Source organism: Neovison vison, chromosome 4 (assembly GCF_020171115.1).
Source record: "Neovison vison isolate M4711 chromosome 4, ASM_NN_V1, whole genome shotgun sequence".
NCBI lineage: Eukaryota > Metazoa > Chordata > Mammalia > Carnivora > Mustelidae > Neogale > Neogale vison.
In genome coordinates this window covers 40,310,631-40,335,713 of record NC_058094.1, presented here as the reverse complement: position 1 = coordinate 40,335,713, position 25,083 = coordinate 40,310,631, and the positions used below count along the sequence as shown (strand labels likewise).

At 45.8% G+C, this 25,083-nt stretch overlaps 1 protein-coding gene across 1 annotated transcript in view; it reads left to right on the top strand.

Annotated features, from left to right (window-relative positions):
* Positions 1–25,083, top strand: part of PTDSS1 (phosphatidylserine synthase 1) — a 61,927-nt gene that overhangs the window by 30,662 nt on the left and 6,182 nt on the right. The window contains exons 5-10 of the mRNA XM_044245249.1: positions 392–550; positions 4,466–4,617; positions 7,672–7,813; positions 9,755–9,867; positions 12,849–12,914; positions 20,201–20,300. Of these exons, the coding sequence (XP_044101184.1) occupies positions 392–550; positions 4,466–4,617; positions 7,672–7,813; positions 9,755–9,867; positions 12,849–12,914; positions 20,201–20,300 (732 nt within the window). The remainder of the gene's footprint in view (positions 1–391; positions 551–4,465; positions 4,618–7,671; positions 7,814–9,754; positions 9,868–12,848; positions 12,915–20,200; positions 20,301–25,083) is intronic.

Here is a 25,083-nt window from a genome sequence, read left to right as displayed (position 1 = left end):
TTATAAACTTATTGGGATTCTACTTCTTTATTAATTGGGATTCTATTTATGTTCTTATCCCTGGCTTTAAGATAGCTGCCCTATAGTCAGGTGACCTGGGCTGTGTGATTCCACTTCTTTAAGATGGGCTATAAGCCTTTGTGGAATTATTTTACTTTCTATTTTAATCAAACTTCTGTAATTCAGAGCAAAGCAATTCTGATTCATAAACTTTAATATTTGTCCATTTTTCCTAAAGGGTGTTCCACTATTAAAGCTTTCGGGGGGTAGGGGGGCGGGACCGGTATTTGTTGTCAAGGTCATATTGGTTCTTTTCATTTACTGTCAGGATCCTGGAAGGAGGTTGATTGTGAGAGTATCCATTCACTATTTCCGTTTTTATTTTGAACAGGAGTATGCTGTCAACTGCCACGTCATCACCTGGGAGAGGATTATCAGCCATTTTGATATATTTGCGTTTGGACATTTCTGGGGCTGGGCCATGAAGGCCTTGTTGATCCGTAGTTATGGTCTCTGCTGGACAATCAGTATTACCTGGGAGCTAACCGAGGTAAGAAGGGGCTGTGATCAGATGGTTTACCTGTAGGAGGAAGGCAGTCTGTCCATTAACAGGCATAATAGTTCATCCTTTCTCTGCCTCTTGCTACAAACTGTGTTTAAACGATCCCCTAGGAATACTTTATACCTTTGGTGGGGGGCAGGGCACAAATTCTTCCTTAACTTAAAATGTGTCTCTTGCCTCACAAGTCTTAAAGAGAAACAAATAAAATGAAGCAAAAAGAATGAAGTATAACCCCCAGTGAGAAAAATACAAGGTAATTTGTGACAAATACAAGGTAAGGAGATCTACTTAGAAATAAATAGGTAGGTTACCCCAACGAGTTTCCAGTTTGACATAAATAGAATTTCGGTGTTTGGGAATTATAGGAGCCTCCAGGATATTTTGTAGCTGAAAAATGGGTTCCTAATATAGTTCTGATATCTCAGTAGTCAGGTTTGTCTCATTTAATGAATGAGAGAGGGTCTTTTTTTTTTTTTTTTTTGTTAAGATTTTATTTATTAGTTTGACAGAGAGAACACAGACGGGGGGAGCAGCAGACAGAAGGTGGAGAAGGAGACTTCCCGCTGACCAGGGAGCCGGATGTGGGGCTGGATCCCAGGACCCTGGGACCATAACCTGAGCCAAAGGCAGATGCTTAACTGACTGAACCACCCAGGTGCTCCTGAAAGAGACATAGTCTTAAAAAACTATTAGGAAAATGAAATTTAGGGGACTTAATCATTTATCATTCAGCTATGATTTTATTCTTAGTTGATCACTCCTGGGGAGTAAAATTTGGCCATGTGTACAGTATCTTTCTTGATGCCAGTTGTTGTCTTGACCTTAATTTAGGGAAGCATGCCAATCGCATCAGGCTTCTGTTAATGTGCTTCTTATAGCTGCAGAGGCTAGACATCTGAGTTCTCGGTATTGGCAGGATTGGTGTCCTTTGAGGGCTGTGAAGGAGAATCTGCTGCAGGCCTCTCAGCTTCTAATGGCTTGCTGGCCATCTTCGGCATTTCTTGGCTTGTACATGCATCACCGTGATCTCTGCCTTCACCTCCAAGTGGGGCTTTCCCTGTGTGCATTCATGTAGCGTTCTTTTTGCAAGGACACCAATCACACTGGATTAGAAGCCCCCCCCATTCCAGGATGACCTCATCTTTACTAATGACCTCTGCAGCAACTCTCTTTCCAAATTGAATTCATGTCATGAAGAATGAGGTTAGGGGCTCAACATATGGGTTTTGAGGGGACACAATTCAACCCACAGGAGTACCTAGCCCTCTATATGCGTTATCCTAAATCGTCACCATAAACTGAAAAGGCAGTGTCTATACCTGGTAGACAGACGAAGGAACCAGAGCCTTGCTTCACAAGGTGAGCCAGGAGCGGATTCCAGCTGTGCTTGATTCCAGGTGTGCAGCCGACATTCCTGCTCTCCCACCATGTTCCCCTCGGAATTCCAAGCATCTTCCTGACCTCACCGCTGTGGGACCCTGGGCCAGGCCCTGGGCCGTTCTTGACCTGACTCCTTCTCCTCCCTCACACTACAGATGGCCCCATGCCTTCCTTCCCTGTTCCTCAGTGTCCTCTCGCTCTCGTTAGCAGAGCTGCTTCGTCTAAGTCTTTCACGCCCCTGCTCGACCTGTCTCTAACCTCCTGTCCTCTCCCGGATGAACCACTCCCCTCCTCCCTTCATTGTCTCCTCCCAAAGCGATCTTTTTCGCCTCTTGATCTGGTTATGTTCTTTTCTGACTAAAAACCCTTTAGTGGTTGTCCAAAATCCAAACTTCTGGACCAGCCTGTAAGGCTCGATATTAACCTGCTGTGGCCCACCTACCCTGGCTGCTGGAGACCCTCCCACGCTTCTGTCTGTATGGCAGCCATCTTTGCTTTCTTAGTGTCAAAGATTCCATGTCTTTACTACCCCAGAGCACACCTGCAGGTTCTTCCCTCCTTTCCCAGCTCCCTGTGCTGTCTGTGCTCCACGTTTGTACACCTAGAAATGGAGTGCCTGGCCCTTTTCCTTTGAAACACTCATCATATTTTAGATGCTTATAGTGTCTCTTTGCTGCCAGGTGTTGGGCCTCGAGAGGGCAGGGCCCATGTCTGCATAATCCCAGGTACCGTGTCTCACAAGTGGTGGTTGCTTCCCAGATTCCTAGTGAGTGAATGAATGAATTGAGTCCTCTCTAACTTCTCCACTCAGGTCTGGACAGATGAGGGGACCAGAGCCCAGCACCTTGCTTCATTAGGTGATCTCGGATTGGGTTCCAGATGTGTCCCACTCTGGATGGGCAGCCCTTGTTCCTTCTGTTTTCCCGTGTCCCCCTCCCTGAGCTTCAGTCTTTCCTCTGGACGGCCACCTCACCCCCAGGATCTGGCACTTTCTAGGAAAGCTCTTGAGAATGAAGCCTGTCCTCCACATCCTGGTCCCCTGCGTAGTCTCATGTCAGCAAATATGTGTCATCGACTTCTGTTGATGTATCTCTCTTCCCTGTCGAAAGGGACAGTTAGTGCTGCCTCTTGTGGCTGGGAATCTGGGATCACACATCAGGGACTGTTCCTGGCTCGCCTCAGGGAGGGACACAGCCTGCTGCCTTTGCATGCAGCAGCTGCGCTCCGTCTCCTCACTGGCCGGTATGCTAAGCAGGCAGACTCCTCAAATACTTGCACTGTTTACAGTCTCTGAAATGCTTCCATGAACAGTTTTACTTCATAGTATTGATCATATTCCCTGAGAAGTTTGTAATTATGGGGTTACCTCTTTCCAGAAACGCCCAGGTGCTGTCTTTGTATCTCAGACCTTCTTAAAATGGGCCTTTGTGCAGCAGGGTGGGCTGCTCTGGACACAGCGGACCCACTCTTTGTTTTGGACAAAACTATTTCCATAGGTGATTTCTCCCCCCCACCACCCCCATCCTGGTGTTCCCCCTTTCTGGAATGTCCTCAGTCTTCATCTCCTTCTCTTGAAACCAGTTATTCCTGTCCTTAACGGTCCCAGTCCAATACATCGTGCTCCAGGTGCCATCCATCAGGAGGAACCTCCCTTTTGTCCCCACCGTGCTCCATTTATGTTGCCACGGAAACATTTGCTACAGCCTACCTTATTTTATGGTTCTGGATAAGTGTCTGACTCCTGCTCTTGAGAGCAAGAATCTTGACTTCACTTTGCCTCCCCACTTGGCACATCAGAAACACTTAATAAGGTCATGATTGTGAATCGGTTATCAAAATGTTTCCCATTAAGCTTTTGGTTTCCTAAAAGATGTCATCAAAACCTGAACTTTCTACTTTTGCAGTTTCCTTGCTGTTTTACCTAAATATTTATGGGATATTTCTAAAATGTGCGGCTTGAACTCTCAAGCTGCTAATTTTGAGGATTATGCCAGCACTCTGTTGGCAGGTACGAAGACTTTTCTCCTTCTCCCTTCCTAGATCCTTGTCTCGTTGTCCTTAGCCAAAGTCATTCATCAGTAGTATTTTTTCTGGAGCAGTTACATTTCTTTAAAGCCTTATGTTTAAAAACAAACAAAACAAACAAACAAACAAACAAAACGTGTTTGGTTCTTGATATTCATAGAGCGTCCACAGCGTAAAACACAAACCTGGTCACAGACCTTGTTTTTATTTATTCTGTTCATACACTAGAAAAACCTGACTCGTCAACAACCCTCCCTGACAGAATATGTTACTCCTAAGAAATCTGTCGTTCTGCAGTTTTGTTTTGTTTTTTGTTTTTAATTTTTCATTTTTTCAGTGTAACACTATTCATTATTTTTGCACCACACCCAGTGCTCCATGCAATCTGTGCCCTCTCCAATACCCACCACCTGGATCCCCCAACCTCCCACCCCCCACCCCTTCAAAACCCTCAGATGCAGTTTTGTTTTTAAAACCGTGGCCTCTTGTGTTTCTCAGCTGTTCTTCATGCACCTGCTGCCCAATTTCGCTGAGTGCTGGTGGGATCAGGTCATCTTGGACATCCTGCTCTGCAACGGCGGCGGCATCTGGCTGGGCATGGTCGTCTGCCGCTTCCTAGAGATGAGGACCTACCACTGGGCCAGCTTCAAGTGAGTGGCCTTCTTTCTGGACATGAGTCACAGGGTTTCACAGTGCGCCCCACACCACATGAGAAGCACACAACTTCAGTGTGGTCTTGGATGATAAGAAATTAATGACACGTTACTAATTGAAACTCACGAGTGATTATAGACCTCATTTCAGGCATTCATCCAGAAAATGCTGAATCATTTATGATCGTTTCACATCCATTTTATTTTTATGCTTGTTCCTCAGCCTGCATTCACCCTGCCGTCGCTGGGTCAGTTAGTCCCCCATTCCCCGGTTACCCATTCCGAGTGATCTTTTTGAGAATGTCATATTCATCCTGTCTTCCTCTGTGATGTCTTCTCGTGGTCTTTAGGACGAAATGCACCAGGGGGGCATACTCTGCTGGGCACACTCTGGGGCACCCGAGGTTCTGAGCTGAAGCATGTGTGCCCCTGGACTTGGGTTTGGCCCTTGTCCCCATGTGCCAGGGTCATGGGTCCTCTCCTTGCCTGCCTCAACTCCCTTGATACCTCTCCAGGTGGTTGTCTCTGACTCTCTAATTCACGTCACACATCCCTCCTCTGTGCCTGGCCCACCTCCGTCATTGTTCATCCTACGCCCCTGAACTCGCTCTTCAGTTTGACAGGCACAGGAACTGTGCCACTGACAAGGAGGGAGAGAACCTCAGTAGTGATCATGAAAGTGGTTGTTTTTACTGTGTTTACACCTTCATTTATTTATCAAACAAAACAGGAGCATTTTCCCACATCATTAGTCTCCTAAATCATGATTTTAAGGGCTTCTTCATATCCCAACCTATGAATAAATCATGAGGTATTTAACCTGTTCTCTTCTGTGGTCATTTAGTTGTTTCGAAGTTTTCAGTTTCATGAAGAAAGCTAGAGCAGACTTTCTTGAACATACATCTGTGTGTAAATTTTTTATTTTTTTTCCTGTAAATAGATTTATTTACACCCTTTTATATTCTCACCCTTGTTCACTAATGTATGTATGTGTCCATTTCAGTGTTCCTTTGAATTTTACCTTTAATCCCTTCTGAATGTTATCACACATAGAAATGTGTGATACTGAATTTCTTGGGTACTGACTTGATAACACACTTTTTAATATAGTTAAGACTGTGTGTAACAGAGCAAAAATCACAGCTGTGCCAGATTTTGGTGTAAGCAAGCTTTCTAAGCAGTAGCTCATTTGAGCCTGACCTCAATCCTAGGGATTGACACTACTTTTCTCTTCCTTCTAGGGATGGCAACAGTGAGAACTAGGTTTAGTATTTTGCCCAAGAACACACAGGTCGTCAGCCGCTGAGTCTGAATTTACGACGGGCTCTTACTGCCATACACTTCCCCCTTTTCATATATTTATGCTTTCGATTCAACGTGAGAGTCATTTTGTTAGTTGACCAAAACACAAGTCCAACTCATAAGCAGAAATCCCACTAGTTATTTTTTATGTTACATCAAATATGTAAATGAATATAAAGTCGAATTAGCCTGTTTACAGACAATCCTGACTTACAGTGATGGTTTGACTTCATGATTTGATTTGCAATAGTGTGAAAGTGATACGCATTCAGTAGAAAATCATACTTTGATTTTTGAATTTGGATCTTTTCCCAGGCTAGGGATGGACGTAGGACCCTGTCCTGCGATGCTGGGCAGTGGCCGCGTAGCTCCTGGCCAGCCACGTGATCATGAGTGTAAATGACCAGTATAGTCACAACCCCTCTGCCCCCAGACAGCCCTGGTTTTTCACTTGCAGTGCAGTATTCCCGTAAGTTTCATGAGATACTCAACACTTTGTTATCAAAGAGGCTTTGTTAGAAGATTTTGCCCAACCCCCATAGACAACTGTAAGTGTTCAGAGCAAGTTTAAGGTGGGTTGAACTAAACTATGATGTTTGGTGAGGTGTACTAAATGCGTTGTCATCGTATGATATTTGCAATTTATGTCGGGACTATCAGGACGGGATCCCATCATAAACTGAGGAAGATCTGTGTTAAACATTCCAATACTTAATTTCACTGTGTCGCTCTCTTTATTCCCAGATTCCTCTTCCTCTTTCCATATAATTGGCTATTTTTTTAAAATACAGTTCCTTCATAATTTTTGTTTATTTTTGGATAATCTCTAATTTTTTTGTTGTTGCTCTTGTGCCTCAAATCTTTTTGCTGTGAGATTTTCTTTTTCTTTCTTTCTTTTTTTTTTTTAGATTTTATTTATTTATTTGTCAGAGAGAGAGGGGGCACAACCAGGGGGAGCAGCAGGCAGAGGGAGAAGTAGGCTCCCCATTGAGCAGGGAGCCGGATGCCGGGCTTAGTCCCAGGACCCTGAGGTCACGACCTGAGCTGAAGGCAGATGCTTAACCCACTGAGCCACTCAGGTGTCCCGAGATCTTCTCAATACATGCTTGTTGATGGGTTAGATGAATGAAGGAAGGAAAAAACCCTCCTCTTTTCCCCCATAAGAATAAAAGGACTGACCTTTTCTGTCATGGGAGTATGACATTTTTAACTGAGTGATTTCTAGGATTAAAACTAAGGAAGGTTAAAAATCACTGTGTGTCATCCCCAAGTGTTCACTTATCTTAGATGAAGAAACCGCGTGGGTGACCTCAAAGTCTGCAGCATGTTCTCTCTTTGACTAAAATGCCCTGACTTGGGAGATGCGCAGCGGGTAGGAGCTATCCTTGCCAGCACCCTCATTCTCCCTGGCTTGGTTCCAGGTGGTTGTCGTTGATGTCTCAGGCTCTTTTGTCACACATTCACAAGGGAAGGCCTCTCCTGGCTCTGCAGTGACCTGACCTCTGCCCTGTGCCTGTCATCACTGAAATGCCCTGTCGAGCTGACCGCTCTCCACCCGTCGTATGAGTAGAGAGATCCTTGTGGGAAAGACAGTTCGACTAGAAAGGATTCTTTTTGTTCTGAGCATGTGGGTAAAATTGTCAGTGCAGATTTTGTTTTTTGGGGTTTTTTTTCCTTCTCTTTTTGTTTTTTCTTCTTCCCCTTCTTTATCTCTCCGGATTTTCACTGGGGCCATTCTCTTCCTTACAGAGACATCCACACCACCACCGGGAAAATTAAAAGAGCTGTGCTCCAGTTCACTCCTGCTAGCTGGACCTATGTTCGATGGTTTGACCCCAAGTCATCTTTTCAGAGAGTGGCTGGAATATACCTTTTCATGATCATCTGGCAGGTATTTTTTCAGATGCCCAGAATTCGGTGGGGGTGGGGAGGGAAGGGGGTAGTGGGAACGAAAGCAAAATAAGAACCGCCCAGGAATTTAGAATTAATGCTAGTTGACACTGCTTAGCAGCTGGCTGGTTCGGAAGATAGAAGATTCTGCAGCTGACATATAAAATAATTAAACAGAACAGTGTTATCACGCCTAAGGTCTTACTTCCTGGGGAAGACATTTTCAAGTATCTTTCTTTGAATTGCAAATTAGAAACAGCTTAAAATTCCCCGAAAGAAGCTTTTGGTCAGCATCTGTCACCCACGGAGTTAGGCATTGGATAGATTTTCAGAGCGATCATTTTTCAGGACCAGAGGAACAAATGCAAAGGCTTTTTCTTATGTTCTAGATTTAATGTTTGATTTTTAGAGTCATGCCTCAGCTGTTACCATCTCTGTGATTTGTAGAGAGCTAAGAAAAGAAGCCCTCCACCATGGGTGGGGCACTGGCGCTCTTTGGGGACCTGCGTCCTCCAGGAGGGTGCCGTCGGTGGAGGGAAGGTCTCCTTCCATGCAGCCCACTACGTGACAGAAGTGATTCAGACAGCTGAGGGTCTTGGAAAAGGATGACCAAACATCACTGTCTTCTAGAGATAGCCTCTTGTGTTGATCCTCCCATCCCCAGGTTAATTATTTTACAACTTCGGGAGACTAGCTTTTGCCTGAAGAGTCTTTTGGAAGACTCTATTTTGAACACATGCAAGGAATACACCCCGCATAAGAAAAAATAAGCTTGTGTCATCTTTAAGACCACGGTCCTGGTCCGCACATGGAAAATACTAATGTTAATCTCAGTAAATGGACTTTCTCGAGAAACAGAAGTGTATGTGAATGTTTAAAATTGTCACCAAAATTTGGAGAATCCGTATGTATAAAAATGGGAGTTTAAATGGATGGGGATTAAGTTTGCCTCATGAGAGTAATATCTAAGACGGTATAGGTTTTTCTTTAATCCAAGAACTGAAGAGGAGCTTTGATTTGTCTGGGAGAGATAGCCAGCTGTGCTTCTAGAAGGGCCACGCTCCACGGAGCCCAGGTCTCCCGTGAGCGTGAGCACCGAGCTATGGCCAGCTTTCCACATGTGGTGTTAACTAGTGGACCGTTTTTTAAATTTTATACCCTTGAAATCAGTGCTATGGGAAAAGACACAATGTCTTACGTCACTGAAATGAACCTGGTGATCCGTGGGTTTTCCAAGTGGTGACCCTCCCTGATCTCCGCTCCTTGCTTAGTCTGGATGCGAAATGCAGGAGGCGGGCTCGGCGGGGAACACATTCTCGTGCTGCCTCATGTGATGAGCTGCCCTGGGATGCTAACCTCAGGGAAGAGGACCATGGCCCGCAGATGAAACCTTGAACTAGTTCCTCACACCCATCTTTAAGAGCTGCCTTGGGCCGAGGCACATGCTAGATGCATCCCCAGTCACGTCTCATTCTCAAGTTTCTTTGGCAATTAAATAGCTCACTTTGCTGTAGTCCTACATCGCTTAGACCCGGCCTGGTTTCTGTAAGACTGCGTAAGTGTTCCATGGCAGGTACTTGTCTTCATGATTACCGCTGCTCTCAAAGCATCTCTCTCTTGACTCTTCCAGCACGTCACTCGCATGACCCAAGTGACAGCCACATCCCAGGAAACATGACAGATAGCCGATGCCACCATGTACCCCTTCCCCGGCCCCAGCACCTCTCCCGTAAACCCCGGTTGGTTGGTGTCAATATTGTACTGGCTGTTACTTAGTTTAAAAGTAGCAACTCTTCCACTAGTGACTTGGAAGACCCCCCTGTATTTTCTGAAAATGCTTTGAGCATACGAATTATTTTTTTTTAGAACATCTGTCATGAGGAATATATTATTATGACTAAGCATACAGTATCAGGTTGACTAATGCTTCCTTCTTTTTCAGCTAACTGAGTTGAATACCTTCTTCTTGAAACATATCTTTGTGTTCCAAGCCAGTCATCCATTAAGTTGGTGTAGAATTCTCTTTATTGGTGGCATCACGGCTCCCACAGTGAGGTAATTCTATACAAGCGTGACTGTCATTTGAGCATGTTAGCCTGCTGTGTATTCTCCTGTTCAGCATAAGGAAAGTCATGTAAATGAGCAGATTTTCCATGAAAATATTAAAGGAATATACATTTGGATCTGAAGAAAATGTTTTGCTCTCAGACCTCAGTCACATGAAGTGAGAACACCACACCCGCCATTATCTTCAAACCTTTTTAGCGTCCTCCACTGCTGTTCCTTTTCTAACCCCCTTGAAGATTTTTAAATTTAAAAAAAAAAAAAAAAGTTTTTTTCTAAAAGGAGGTGATCAAAAAATACGAAAGTTTTCATGGTTGATCAGAAGTCATAAGTGACGTTACTTTAGAATGATACTTTACTCGCTCTTTTAGAGCAGTTAATTTCCGTCTAGCAGTGTCCTTTCTGTGGTCCTCCAGGACAACTCAGATAAGCTTGGATGTTCATGCTGCTGTTTCCCCAATTCAGGTAGGGCCCCAGAGGTGAGGCATTCTTTGGAAACTGCCCCTCGTATAGACTGATCCCCATGAATATCAGACAGACCTTGTTTCCTCTGTTTCATTCTTCCTACTTAGAGCTAATGGTATTTGGGTTTTACAGTTAACGTTGGAGCACTGGCACTGAGCAGTAAGAACACCAAAGAGATCTGCACAGTCGATTCAAATATAAACTAAGCAGTTACAAGTGTTAGTTTTCCAGAAGCTGTGGGATAACTTAATTCACCATTTTCAGTATGCATGCAAACTACACAAGCAGAGGGCCTCACTTGCCAAGAAGAGTGGGTGTTCTCTTCAGTCCAACAAACCTCCTTACTCTGTCCAGCACCTCTTCTGTTCCTCATTAATTAGTACAAAAAGGAAGCAAATGCATATAGATATAGATAAAGATTATATATAATCATTATAAACATTTAGTTAAATATTTTTGTTTTTTATTTATATATTTTGTATATTATTTAATTTATAATATGAAAATACTTTATTTTTAAATACTTAAAAAATTATATATGCTATACATCTGTATAGATATTTATATATCTACATCTATCTATATATCGTTCCCCCCAGATCCTGGATTGAGCAAACCAAGTAAGATACAACTGAGTCCTGCAGAATTAAGGGCCCAGAATTCCATCTCGGGCATTCATTGTGAACCGAATGAGAAACCAGCAGTTGGTAGGCAGGCAGCGTTCTGACATGTCACAGACCAGTGACCCGTTGAAGTACTTGTCTTGTAAATATGCTATTTTCCCTTTGTGGCTTGGAAACTCCATCTCTCATTTAAAATTTAATTTCATTTGAGGCTTACAATGATCTTCAAGAAAGATTAGCAGCAGCTCCTTCATAAAATTAGGAATAATCAACAAAGACAGTAAGTAAGGAAAAGAAATCTCTTATAAAAGAGAATCACAACCATATCTAATGGATTGTGAAATTTCAGTATCATTAAACAACTCAAAACAAAAACCAGAGACTAAATGTCCAGTATTTTGAGGGTTGTTTATTGAGAGAGGATAATCTTTTTGCCAAACCCTATGGATTTCTACACGATTCTTTTGTTGTTGTTGTTTAAAAATCAGCCACGTTTTTATGCTTTTTATGAACCAGAGGCATTTCCTATGCAAGAAGACACTATGACAAGCTGTTTGGCAAGATGGAGGTGTTCCTAGTGGGTCTTAACACAGCCGCTCCAAGTAGTGAGTGCCAGGCCTTTAAAAGGAGAGGCAGCTTATAGGCTTCCAGATAAATCCTACATACCGACCACATCTCCCGTTCTCATCCCTTTTGATTCGACTCTTTTGCTTTGAGAAGGTGTTTGACTGAACATTCTTTTAATCTGGTAGTGGAAAGCACAGTCTAGGGGACTGGATGCCATTGGAGGGCAGAGTCACTAAACCGGTAAAGCATATCAGGTCATGAAGATGTAATGAGCAGACCTGGATTCTTTATGACTAGAACTCTCCACTCAGGCCTCTGGGGTCAGGAGATGATAGTTCGTGGATGACCTCCAGGTGTCCACGAATTCCGTGAGGCTTAATGCAAAATTGTGTGTGTGTGTGTGTGTTAATGTGCCTTTATCATAGGTTTCATTAAATCCTCAAAGGAGTCTGTGACCCCAAAAAGATGATGAGCACCTGCTTCAGATGCTGCTTCTAAAGGGATAGATTGAGTTTTGGGGATAGTTATGAGGGTCTAAGCGTGTGCTGTCCTAAACAGCCACACCTGGAAATGTCACTTGTCTGTGTTAAAATGTGCTCTATGAGGAAAATACACACCTTATTTTGTAGACTTAGTGCAAAAATAATATAAAATACTTCATTATAGCCATTTTCCATACATTGGAAATAATGTCTATTACTAGAACGAATGTTATCTATTCCTTTTTCTTTAACATGGCCGATGGAAGATTTTAAATTACACTTGTAGCTTGTATTATATATCTACTGGACGGTCCTGGCCTAAGCCTTTCAACTCCATATCATTGCCTCTTTTTTTCAGATCTCATCAGTAGCATTCAAAGTCGTTCGTATTCAGCGAACAGTGAGCCGCAGCCGGGGTCCCATTCTAGTTCCTGAGAGCCAAAAATGTGTGTGTGTCCAGCCTGGGTTACAATCAGCAACCTTTGTCCTGGAAAGTGCCTGAGGAGACAATTACTGACAGTGTACATGACCCTCTGGAATGACTTCCATGCAGAGAGACTCGAAGCGCCCATTCTGTCCCTGAATCAAAACTGCCTTCGAGAATAATTGGCCCTTTATGCCAGACCCTCTCCTCCTTCCGAACCCAAACTGAACTCCTAACCTTTTACAGGAATGTTTCAGCAGGCACCGGCTTCCTGTTCCCTTGACTAGAGGTAGACCAGGCAGCTGGAGTATGTAGAACAAGGCAGAATATCTTTTATATTTACTGTGTCAAAGTGATTTAACCTCTTGGTCTTCCAGAAGCTCTCAATGAATTCCACCTTTGTTCTTTCAGGCAATACTATGCTTACCTCACCGACACACAGTGCAAACGTGTAGGAACACAGTGCTGGGTGTTTGGGTGAGTAATCTCTGTGCACGTTTCAAAACTGAGCCTTTAAGTTTCCTTGGTTATTTCTTGACCCTGAATTAATTTTCCTGTGGAGGCTTAACTGTTGTTTTTATAGGCCTTTTCATTTTTTAACATTTCTCCTTTCTGATTTAAGTTTAGAATATTGTAGTTAACAATATTATAGAAAATAATCATAGAAAAGATGATAGACTAACTGCCTTTTAAGAAAAATAGGAAATCAAAAGATATTTTCTGCATAGAACTTGGGAGACATCATTCTTAACTATCGGGAACAAACTGAGGGTTTCTAGAGGGGATGGGGTGGAGAGGAAGGGGTAGCTGGGTGATGGGCATTAAGGAGGCACTTGTTTTAATGAGCACTGGGTGTTACATGCAGCTGATGAATCACTGAATTCTGTACCTGAAACTGATCCCACACCTTATGTTAATTAACTTGAATTTAAATAAAATCTTGAAAGAAAGAAAAATGATTTGAAAGAGACCACAGGCTATCTAGTTTAGCCCTGCAGTGTCAAATGCGAGATCATCTTCAGTGTCTCAGGTAACCGGTTCTTTCGCGTGGGTATCACCAACAGTTTATCCTTCCACTTAGCGGCCGACGTTCCGGACACCCGGCAAACCCGTGTGTGCAGTTCTGTCCCGGAGGCAGCTTAGATTCAAGACCTAGTCTAGGTTCTAAATTGAGTGTGGCGGCATAAAAAATATTCAATGAATACCCATAATAGGGAAGAAATTACTACTTTCAACAGATTTTTAAACAGAGTTAACTTTCTTTTTCCCAGTTAAAAAGACAACACATATGTATAGTTAAAAAAGTGGCAAAAGAAGAAGCTAAAGATGATCTGGAAAAGTCACCAGACCAGAGATAATTGTGGTTAACATTTTTGTTACTTCTTCTAAACATTTTTCTCTGTGTGTGTGTGTGTGTGCGCACACGCGCGTGCACACACGCACTCGCACATGCGTGTGTCCAGCTGTCCTTTCAGAGTCTGAGGGGTTACTCAAGTTAGCTGTAGACAGGCTTTTCCTCCCTCCCAGAGCACAAAGGTTCATTGTCCTTGTATCTCGTACATTCTGTAATACAAACTAATTTTCCTACCCTAAGAGTAGCGTACTGGGTGATAACATGGATTAGCTTTCCACCATTGAGTGACGTGACAGGAGAGAGAACTACCATCCACCGAGCAGAGGCCACGTGAGGGCACATTTGTTGATTCATGTAAAAGATGGACATGGGCTCTCCTTCTCCTTGGCCTGCCCCAAGAGGACAAGAAGCATTGGTTTTTCATCTCTGATTCCGCAGAGCGCCTCCACCACTTATGGGAACTTTCCATCCACATGCGGTTTCTCTTTGTATTTGCAAGTCCTTGCCAGAGTCTTCACTCTGCTGCTAGCAGACGTATTTTCCACACAACCACCCCTGTTTACCTGTTGAGGGAAAGGGGATGCTGCTCTGAGAGAGAGAGAGTGTTACGGCAAAGTTGGTTTCTCCTCGGGCAACCAAAAGATACAATCCCCAGTGGTGAGAGAAAAGTGGTGACAGAAAACACTGCTACAGAAAGTCGCATCTTGTTGACAGGGACCGAATAAAATGAAGCAAAATGCAAAGGAGCGCTCCTGGGACTTACTTACTATGCTTCTTGAAAATGGAGAGCTTCCAGAAGGGTGGTGTCAGGACTCAGGAATCCTGAGAACTAGTGGGCCATGCTGACAATACCACAGGGCTCTCCAGCAATCACACACAGCCATCTACCTGGGCGTGTGGACACTGGCACGGGCCACCTCCCATCAGCTGGCGAAGGAGAAACAGCAGGGCCCGAGCCTTGTCTCTTCTCTCTGCAGCTTTGCCCCTCGGAGGCCGTCATCCCTTCTCTTCTGCCCCACCCCTCCTCCTCCTGTCTCCTGCTGCCCTCATCATGTGTTTTTCCATCCCCCATCACAACAGCAAATGTTGGGCCACCTGAGTGGCTCTGTCCGTTAAGCATCTGACTCTTAATTTCGGTTCAGGTCATGATCTCGGAGTTGTGAGCTCCAGCCCTTCATCTGGCTCAGCACTGATTATGGAGCGACCTTGAGGATTCTCTCTCTCCCCCCTCTGCCCCTCCTCTCGCTCGCTCACGCTCTGTCTCTCTCACAAAAACAAAAACAAAACAGCAAGTGTTTAAATGTCTCATTTCTTTTAATAACTAGGGTCTGCTTTATAGCTTCCTTTTCACTAATTTTAGAGTCATTTCAGGCTTTAGCACAGCACAAAGATGTGGGCGAACAAAGTAGGAGCACCCCGTATTATAGTGACTGGAATTTGGCTTTGGGGGAGGTGGGCAGAGGAGGGGAAGAGGCAACAGGACCACCTGAGGTGTCATTCCCACCATTCCACAATTTTTTCTCCTGAAGAGAGCACTTTTTTCTTCTGTAAATAGTATACCCAGAAAAAGTTTGTATTAGTTGCATTCTGATGTAACTAAATACAGACTTACAATGTGGTCTCCCACAGTCATGCCACAGATCTGAGCTTTTAAACCTTTTATACTGAAATACGCTGTGCCCAGGAGAGAGATAGGACTCCATCCAGCTCCAGAATGGGAACCCCACCAAGGGGAAAGTGGTAGTGTGAAAAAGCCGGCCCCTTCTCTCTTTAGAAAGTCCCATTACACCATTTCTAGCTCTGTGGGGGCATTAGGCTAGACCGCTATGAACAGATTCCCCCGGTGTGCACTTTATACCATCCTTATCTTCATCTTTCTTCCCACTCAGCCCTCCTCATAACTGAGTTTCCAAATAAGAGAAAAGTAGCTGGATGTATAAAGAAAAGGTGTCTGATCACGAGGCCCTGAAGGAAGGTGTCCAACAAGCTTTGGCTGTTGGAGGCATGAGCCGTCACTTTTCCTTCTGGAGAAAGTTCCAGGGTGGGGCCTTGGAGGGTTGGGTAAGAGTCTTCAGAGCCCTGGGGGCACCAGGACCGCATTCGCCTCACTGCCAGAACTGCCCTTTGCTCCATGTCACCCAAATGCTACTGTTTGACAGTCAGCTGCCATCTCCGCTGCCCTGCTGAACTGTTCTGGCCAAGGCCGGTCCCAAGTCAGCAGATCCTTCCTCCATCTGCAGCTCTCCTGTCTTCGCCCCAGCATCCGCCATCTTGAAACTTCAGCGACTGGCCTGGTTTTCCTCCTACTTTTTTGTTCCTTCTCAGTTTTCTCTGCTGGCTGCCCATTCCATGTCACTCCACTCCACAGTTTCTTATAATTGTGCTTGTTCTTCCAGCTGCCCCATCCCCCCTTTTTTAAAGATTTTATTTATTTGTTCGGCAGAGAGACAGCAAGAAAGGGAGCACAAGCAGGGAAAGTGGGAGAGGGAGAAGAAGGCTTCTCGCAGAGCAGGGAACGTGATGTGGGGCTCAATCCCAGGACTCTGGGATCATGACCTGAACTGAAGGCAGACACTTAACTGACCGAGCCACCCAGGCTCCCCATCTTCCAGCCTCTTCTGCCCCTACCCCCACACCTCCCCTGGAAAGCTGGACAACAGTTGTGAGGCACAGGGCCCTTCCAGGAGGAGGATGTGTGCGAGGGGATGAGACCTCCCGCAGAGGAACAGACCTCGCCCAGCACAGCCGGGTCCCCACCCCTGCTGCTAACTTTCGTTCGCAGCCTCCTGTATCCCTCACCTTCTTCCCCGTCCACCCACCTCCATTCACACTGCTAGGGTAGCTTCATAGCCAGTTTCCCTTTCCCACTGTCTCTCCTTTCATCCCATCCTCCTTTATCTCACCACTCCCTGCTTCCTTCCTCATAAACCCCTCCACGGACAGCCCCAAACCTCTGGCAGTAGGTACAAAAATTTTTTTTAGCAGCTGAATCCTGTTACCAAAATGATATCTTGCCCCAAATCCTAATAGAGAGCAAAAACAGGTGAGCAGAACTAGGGGGATGCCACCCAGGACCCTTTGCCCCTCTTCCCACCCTTGCCACCTTGACCTTGGGGTTCTTGGGAAGTCTGAAAGTTCCATGGAATACAGTCAAACCTTTCGTTTCTATCTGGTAAAACCTAGCGCAGCTATCACTTCTTCTAAGAAGGTGTCTTTTCTCACCGGAAGCAGAACTGGAACCCAGTTCCTGGGCACCTATGTGGTTGTGTGGTAGATGTGTCCTGTGTGTACGTGTCTCCCTTCCACTGCGAGAGGGTCCCACCATGAGCCACCGCAGCCGTGTATTCTCGTGCTGCCAGGGGGCAGGATGTGTGGCAAATTCCAGGTGCACCCAGGCCATGGCACTCTCAGAATCCTGAAGTGGGTTTTGTTGGCCAACTGAAAACTTCCTCTGCTTCTCCCAGTTAGCTCGTACGCCCAGTGCTTTTGTGTCTCAAGTTTCTGTAGTGTACCTGCGGCCGTTCTTGTCCCACTCACTGAGGAACTCCTTACCCCAGACTCTACGTTAATGCCATCTTTACTTGTACCATGTCTGGAAGAAACAGGTTCCATGGGGCAGGGGAGCTGAGAAGGTCCAAGTCAGCAGAACAGCCTCGTCCCCAGTCCCCAGGCAGGAGCAGCTCCCGCAGCCCAGGTGTTTGGCTGCCTTCTAACCTCGCTGATTAAAGATAAGGATGGGCAGAGGCATCAAAGGGAGGAGCAGCCCCACCTAATCCCATCAAAACGTGGTTTGGCCACCACTTTCATTCCGATAAAGATCAGAGAGATGGAATTTTGTGCCCCACCTGACCACCTGGTGAGGAGGTTGTGCAATCTCAGCTGACAGGCTCAGCAACAGCGACTCCCTGTATGTCCAAGCCTTTGGACTCAGCCCTGAAGGAGCCACCACTTGGGTCTTCTACGAGGTAGTTATCCTTCCAGAAGGACTCCATCAGGATTCCCTCAGAGGGTCAGGGATAATGGGTGAGGGGCAATGACTGGTGGTAAAAGGGTCCATGTGATGATTGGGTTTAATGCATCGCATTTCCCACCACTCCTCACACCTCCACAGAGACTCCCCTGGTCCTGTCCCCAAATTGGAAGCCCCCCTGATCCTGCCCCGAGAATGACCATATTCAAATGGAATTGAGTCACGTTCACTTTGCCTTTCATTTAAAACCCTTCCTCAGATTCAAAGCCAAGCCCTAGTGTGGTCCTCAAGACCCACGTTGCCCTGTGCCTCATCTCTGCCCCCTTCCCCTCACTTCCTGCCACGCCATTTTACTCTGTGGTCATGTGCTCACTGCAGGGACCCACGGCTTAGCTAAGATTCTTCAGCATGAAGGAGCCAGAAAATCCTAACCCTGAAGTCATTGACTGAAACACTCTCCTGTCTTTAACTTCGCATCATTATGAAGACCCATTCTGAGTCAGTCCTGCCCGCATTTTCTTAAAGTAAAGGAACAAATTATCCTGTGGAACTTCTGTTTCAGTTTCGTGTGTGTGTGTGTGTGTGCATACGGGGTCGCAAAGAAAAATGTGTTTCTTTCTGTGGGTCTTGGGTCATAAAAGCTTGAGAATCACAGCCCTAGTTACTGTGTTTTTGAAAGGTGACTCGATGGAGTCGAATACCCAGAATTCTCACAGTAAACTCTGGGTGTTCAGTCTGGCCTAAAGGCAGATGGGCACACTGACTTCCTAGGCTAATAAGCACTTGCTCCCGTGATTCTTCAAGAAGCCCCGGCCAAAGATTAAGTGTTCTTTCCAAGTTTCCCCCACCCCCACACCCCCTGCCAGGCACCTGCCTGCACTCTGCTGCCATCTAGCGACACCTCACAGTCCAGACTTGAGCATCCTGGTGCTTCTCCGCCCTGCACTGGATCCCAGCTAGAATGTATTTTGCTGGGGGTGGCGTGGGGCGGAGGTGGTCTTTAGAGATGCAGGCCAACCACTCCTAAACATTGTTTGGTCAGGGCTAGGGGAGAAGAGCCCCAAACTCTATAACGATACATTAAGATTTTCTGCTTTGGCAGATTTGAGGCATTCTGTTGTTCAGAGCCATCTGTACATTTGCCCACGGCAGTGATCTTTGTGTCTACCGATGGGTAGGGACACTGAGGATCTCCTGAGCCCCTTCTTGCCTTTTGAGAGAATATCTGTGTGCCTACACCGGTCACTGAATGACCAGATTCCACCTGGAGTAAGGGACACCTAAAGTAGAGTCGTCAGGAATCAGCATTCTTGGGTCATGTCTGGGATCACACAGCCAGCTCCTCTGGTCTTACCTTCAAGCTTTGAACCTTAGTCAAGTTCTGATCTTTATATTCATAAGTGAAGATGCAGAATGTAAAAGTGGCTTACCCCTACCCCCCTGCCCCACCCCCACCTTTGCTCTTTTAACTAAGGAGTAAAACGAAATTGTTTTCTTTAAACTTTTTGTATTTGGAGGATAAAGGATTTTTTATATGGTCAGCAGGAACGGGGAATATTGGATCTGGAAATGCTTAGAAGTCTGGGAGGGGAATGGGATTGCTGTCTTCAAATCACTGAAAGACAGCTCGGAAGGCTCGAACTTGGGCCGTATGACTAGAGGACAGAGTTAGGATCCATGGGCAAAAGGGGGCAGATACCCACCTGAGACAAGGCAAACTTGGCAACGGCTGAAGAGATTGAGTGGCAGAACACGTGGGTTCCAACAGAGGCGGTGACAGTTCACCCCGAGGTGACAGGCTGAGTTGGAGGCTTCCAGCTATTAAGATCCAGGAGCTGAGGTTTTGGTCTGGGAGAAAGGAAGATGTGGAAAATACTTCGCTACATCTGGGGAGGTGTGGAGAGACGAATAGGCAGAACACGGGGTTTTTAGGGCAGTGTGGCTCACCTGGAGGGTCCCGTAATGGTCCACGCACATCACTGAACATTAGCTCAAACACACAGAATGTACGATGCCAAGAGCGAACACGTACGTGAATTGTGGTCTTTGGGTGATGGTGACATGTCCCTGTAGCCTCATCAGTTGTGACAAATGGACCCTTCCGGGGAAGGGTCGTGACCCTCAGGGAGGTAGATGGCAGATCTCTCTACTTTGCCTTCAGTTTTACTATGACCCTAAAGCTGCTCTAAAAAAATTAAGTCTTAAGAAAAATAACAATAAATAGACTTAGTATGCCATCTAAATATGTATGTTATTTCTGAAGAAATTGCTGTGGAATAGAACGAGTATCATTTGTGGGGAGGCTGCTACCCACATAGAATGATGGAATAATGCGTATTTCTGGTAATGCATATTCCCAGCCCTGCACTGTTGATATGCATATGTATAATGCATACGATAAGAAGAATTAATATTTAATCATTCATTCTGTCTGACTAGGGTCATCGGTTTCCTGGAAGCTATCGTGTGCATAAAATTTGGGCAAGATCTCTTCTCTAAGACCCAAATACTCTATGTTGTGCTCTGGCTTCTTTGTGTGGTAAGTCATTACTTTTTTACCCAAAAGTGACAGCAACACTCCCCATGGTGTCTCTTTAAAAAAACAAAACAACAATGATGAAAACCCTTGTACACCAAGTTCTTTTAGAAATTTGCAGACAGGACCTTCTACTTGTAATAACCCGAAACCAGCCACCAGTCTAAAGGTCAAGTTAAACACATGAGAGCACCCAGCATCCAAAACGGGTCACCTGGGCAGGTGCTAGTCAAACGCCTTCTGCAGGTGCACCGTACGTGCATTTATTCTGCTTTTGGGAGTTCGGCTCCGTGAAGGGGACAAGGACAGTTACTGTGCCCTGTAGCATATGTATGGCTGGACAAGGGTTTATGTACAAGATAGTGGACTCTGGTTTATAGGTCATGTGAGATGTTCTTGAAGGTAATCAGACCATGTAGTTTCTGCCTCATAGCCTGACTCTGATGGGCCAAGCCCTGTGGGTTGAGCTTCCTCTCTGAAGGGAAAAGCCCTTGGGGGCCTCTAGCTCCACTGTCCTGGGACTTTTTTCTCTTCTTTAAAATGAAGTAAGATCTTCCCCCATGAACCCCTGTCTCATTTCTTAAATTCCACATATGCATGAAATCATAATTAACTTTCTCTGATAAGGGAAGGGAGGGAAAAAGAAAATAAGACAAAACCAGAGAGGGAGACAAAGCATAGGAAACAATGGAAACAGAGAGTTGCTGGAGGGGAGGGGCGTGAGGGGATGGGGTAACTGGGAGATGGGCATTAAGGGGGTCACGTGATGTCGTGAGCACTGGGTGTTACATGCAACTGACGAATCTCTAAACTTTACTTCTGAAACTAATAATACACTGTTAACTAATTGAATTTAAATTAAAAGTGAACAAAGTGAAGTAAGATCTTAACCTACCGTTCTGTGTCTACCCTTCTTAATTTGTTTTATTACTTTGGAGGAAAGTCTTATTTTACATTTAAGCTTAAGATTCTTCACTTTTCACTTACTTTGTCCAGAAAATGAACTCAGGCTTTCATTATAATCATAGAAAATTTCAAACATAGGTGGAAGTAGACGTCACCCATCCACTGTCCAGTTTCAACAGTGGTCACCTTATGGATTTCTTGTTTCCTTATATTCCCTACCCACCGTCCTCACGCTGAATTATTTTGAAGCAGATCCAGTTTTAATAGTTCAGGATGCATCCCAAAAAGAAGGTCAAAATGTCTTTTTCTTCAATGCAACCACTGTACCGTTGTCACATCTGAAAAAGAATAATTTCATAATACTATCAAATATCTAATCAATGTTCAAACTTCTAATATTTTTGTAAAATTTGGTATTTTAGCAGTTTATTTGATAATCAACATCCACTTGTTAGAATTGGCTGGCATGCCTTTTAAGTCCCTTAATGTACACTTTCCCTCTGTCTCTTGCTATCTTTTACAGTTTGTCGAAGGACCTAGCTTTGTTGTCCTGTAGATTTGCTCAGAGTCAGGATTTCACTGATTTTATAGTGTACTCTGATTTAACACATGGCTTTATCCTCTGTTTTTTTTTGTGTTTGTTTTGTTTTGTTTTTTTTCCCTTGCAAATTAGTAGTTGAATCTAGAGGCTTAATCAGATTTGGGTCTTTTTTTGTTTGTTTGTTTGTTTGTTTGGCATGACTAAACTTTGTATTTTTAAGGTTTTTTTAAATTGCCTTTCATTTCACAGCATCTATTTTTAGGATCACTTATTAGAAATTTGAGCTGTGCCAGAGCACCTTGAGCCTGTTCTGTCCTGTTTTATCTTGAACAATGAAAGGGAATGATGATTTCCTTTGTACCTGTACTCCAGAATTCATGTTCTAATGTATTTTTTCCATCCCAGTGAGACTACATGTAAGAATCAGTTAGGAGAGTGCATCAGAGGAGACTGGAGATTTTGACCATGTGCTTCTCACATGTGTCTCTGGCACGTGCCTCAGGTGCGTGAATTGTAGAATGACCAAGTGCAGTACGGCAGGCAGAGATGGGTGCTGCCCCCACCTGGTAGCAGAGTCCTGGGGACCGCCAGGAGCTTGAGGCAGGAGGAGGAGTCCCAGGACGGGGGCAGCACCCTTCTCACCGCGTCCATGTACAGCCCCACCCTGGGGCACCAGTGGCCAGCAAGGCCTTCCCAAGGCCGTGTCCAGGAAGCCCTCTCTAGTCACCTGCCCTGCAGGGGCTCCTCCAACCTCTCTTCAGGTTTTAGAGACTTTTCTCTATTTTACTTATTTGGCACTTAGCCTACGCTCCCTTACGTCAGTCACTTTTGGTTTGCCTTGGTGCCTGTGTGATTGTCACTTTATCGAGGACATGATAAACCACTTCTTGTCCACGCATTGGTCTGTCCTTCACCTAGCATGGTCCTTGAAAGTCTGTCATTTGCTCACATCTAGTGAGTGTTCCTCAAAGCAGTCTCGGACGCCACCCACAGACAGCTAGCGGAATAAGATTGTATTAATGCTCACTGGGTGCCATTCATTTCTCATGAATGGCAAGTTTGAGGATTTCTTGGGAGGGGAGGCACTTTATTAGCCCTCTTTTATGGATGAAAATAGGCCCAGAGAGGTTCACGAGCTGGCTCAAGGTCACACAGATGGTGAGGGCAGAGCTGGGGCCAACATCCAGATGGTCTGGCAAGAGAGTTCCTGTCCCCCCTGCAAAGGCTCCCCCTTTCAAGGATCCCCAGGTCCAAATGGGAATGATCGGTGCAAACGAACCATGTTCCTGTGTGACAAACAGTACGAAGGGTGTGTACCTAGAGCTGAGGGAGCACTGGAGGGAGAGCACCACATGAGCTGGGGAGTTGCCAAAGTCTCCCAGGATGTACCATGCGAGCAGGGTTTTGAAGGGTTGCAGTGGATGCCCTCCCAGCCCTCAGGTGCCCCAGCTAAAAACCTCAGGGCTGCTTCCCCTCCTCTGCCCCTCTTGAAACCATCGGGTCACCAGGTTCTGTCCACCCAGCTCCCTCCCCTCCCCCCGCTGTCCCTGCAGCTGTCTGGACATGCACTTCCTCCGCATTCTGCCCCTCAGCCCCATTCTCTACGCTGCCCACCCCCCACCAGTTTCCGGGACTCAGACCTGACTCTCTTGCCCTCCTCAGAACCATTCCCTGTCATCGGGGGCTGGAGAAGGCCCAGTACAACATTTTTCAATTAAGAATAGTTGAAGGATAGGGTGAGAGAAGACTGGAGATCAGCCTAGCATCTCTCTTACTAAGGATACACATTTTTCAGCATCAGCTTTCAGCGACAAGGGGCTTCTGAAGAGTGAAGCCCAGAATGAGACGCACACTCAGGCCCCAGGAAGCAGGTGGTCTCACACGGTGTGGGCGGCCTAGCACGCATGGAAGGACAGGAAATGTCCAGCTTCCTTATCTCGGATTCAGCCGTCAGTGAAGAGAGACTCTTCTCCAGTGAGAGGTGTCAGGGGTGGAGAGAGGCAAGAGGATTATACCAGCAAAGCTCCTCCGTGTAGAAAGAAGTATCAAGAAGGAGGAAGAATCCCTGTCACAAGACCTACCAGCTGCAATGTGAACTCTTGTGTGTGTGTTTGGACAGTCGTCATCGGGAGCCCGCATCATACCCACCCTCTTGGACTTGATTCTCAGGCTACCCCAGACGACTCTTAGTCACCTCACTGAGTCACCCTTCCAGACTTATCTTCACCCAGGGTGCTTTCTTTGCCTCATCTGAATGCTTTCCCCTCCTTTTTCTACCCAGTGACTAATGCCAAGACCAAACTTCAGTTCTGCCCTCCATGAAATGCACCCCTGCCAGCAGGCTGGTCAACTCCCCTTGGGGAGCTGGTCACACCTGGCACATACTTCTTTGAGTTCGAAACTCAGTGTCACATAATTTTGGGTTCTTTACATCGTCTCCTCAGCATTGTACCTCTTGCTTACAAAGACTGTTTTTGTTGTCCTCTTGTCCCCACTGACTGTAGTACCTGCAGTCTCTGACGCATTGGACTGGGCAAATGATGGAGAAGGAAGGAGTGGGTTCGAGAGATAGAGACCAGGAGAGACATCCAGGCAGGCTGAGAAACGGGCATGTGCAAAGATGTTCATCTGCGCCTGTGCCCAGCATCTCAGGGAGACAGCTCCCCCGTGGGAGAGCGAGAGTGAGGAGAATAAGGTGGGGGGAGGGGACAAGAGACTTCTGCTTCAGAAGGACGCTTGTGTGTCTGTAGTTGGAGATCCAAGGACAGTCATTCAGTAGGAAGACACTGGTTCTCCGAGAAAGGCTGCATGGGGTGGGAGAGTCTGGAGGGAGCAGAGGTGCTGTCTGAGAGTACTGAGGGTCCCACGCACGAAATGACAGAGGGTTGGATTTGAGAGCTGTTGAAGAGGTCAGCTCCACAGGTCGCCACGCTCCTTGTGATAGCATGAGGGCGACTCTAGGGTTTCTAGTTTGTGCCCCTGGGTGGCTTTTGGGGTTAGTCACAGATTGGGGGATATCAGAGAAGCCCATTGAGGGAACAATGAATTTGATGAGGGCTTTGGGGTTTGAGGGACCCTTAGAACTTACAGGCTGAGATGTCCTGTATCACTGGAAATTCCAGTCAGTCCAGTAACACCGGAAGACTTCATCAGCGGTGGAGGTGCAGGAGGTGAGGGCCACTGGTGCACAGGGCGAGGCTGGAACCACTGGATTAGGTCAGGGGAACAGAGCCGGGGCAGGAAAACTGGCGGAGGATGGGATTCTTTGGAGCAGCGGCCACATTTAGGAGGTGGGCATGAGAAACAGCCCCAGGAGATCAGGCCTTTGAAGATGAAGAA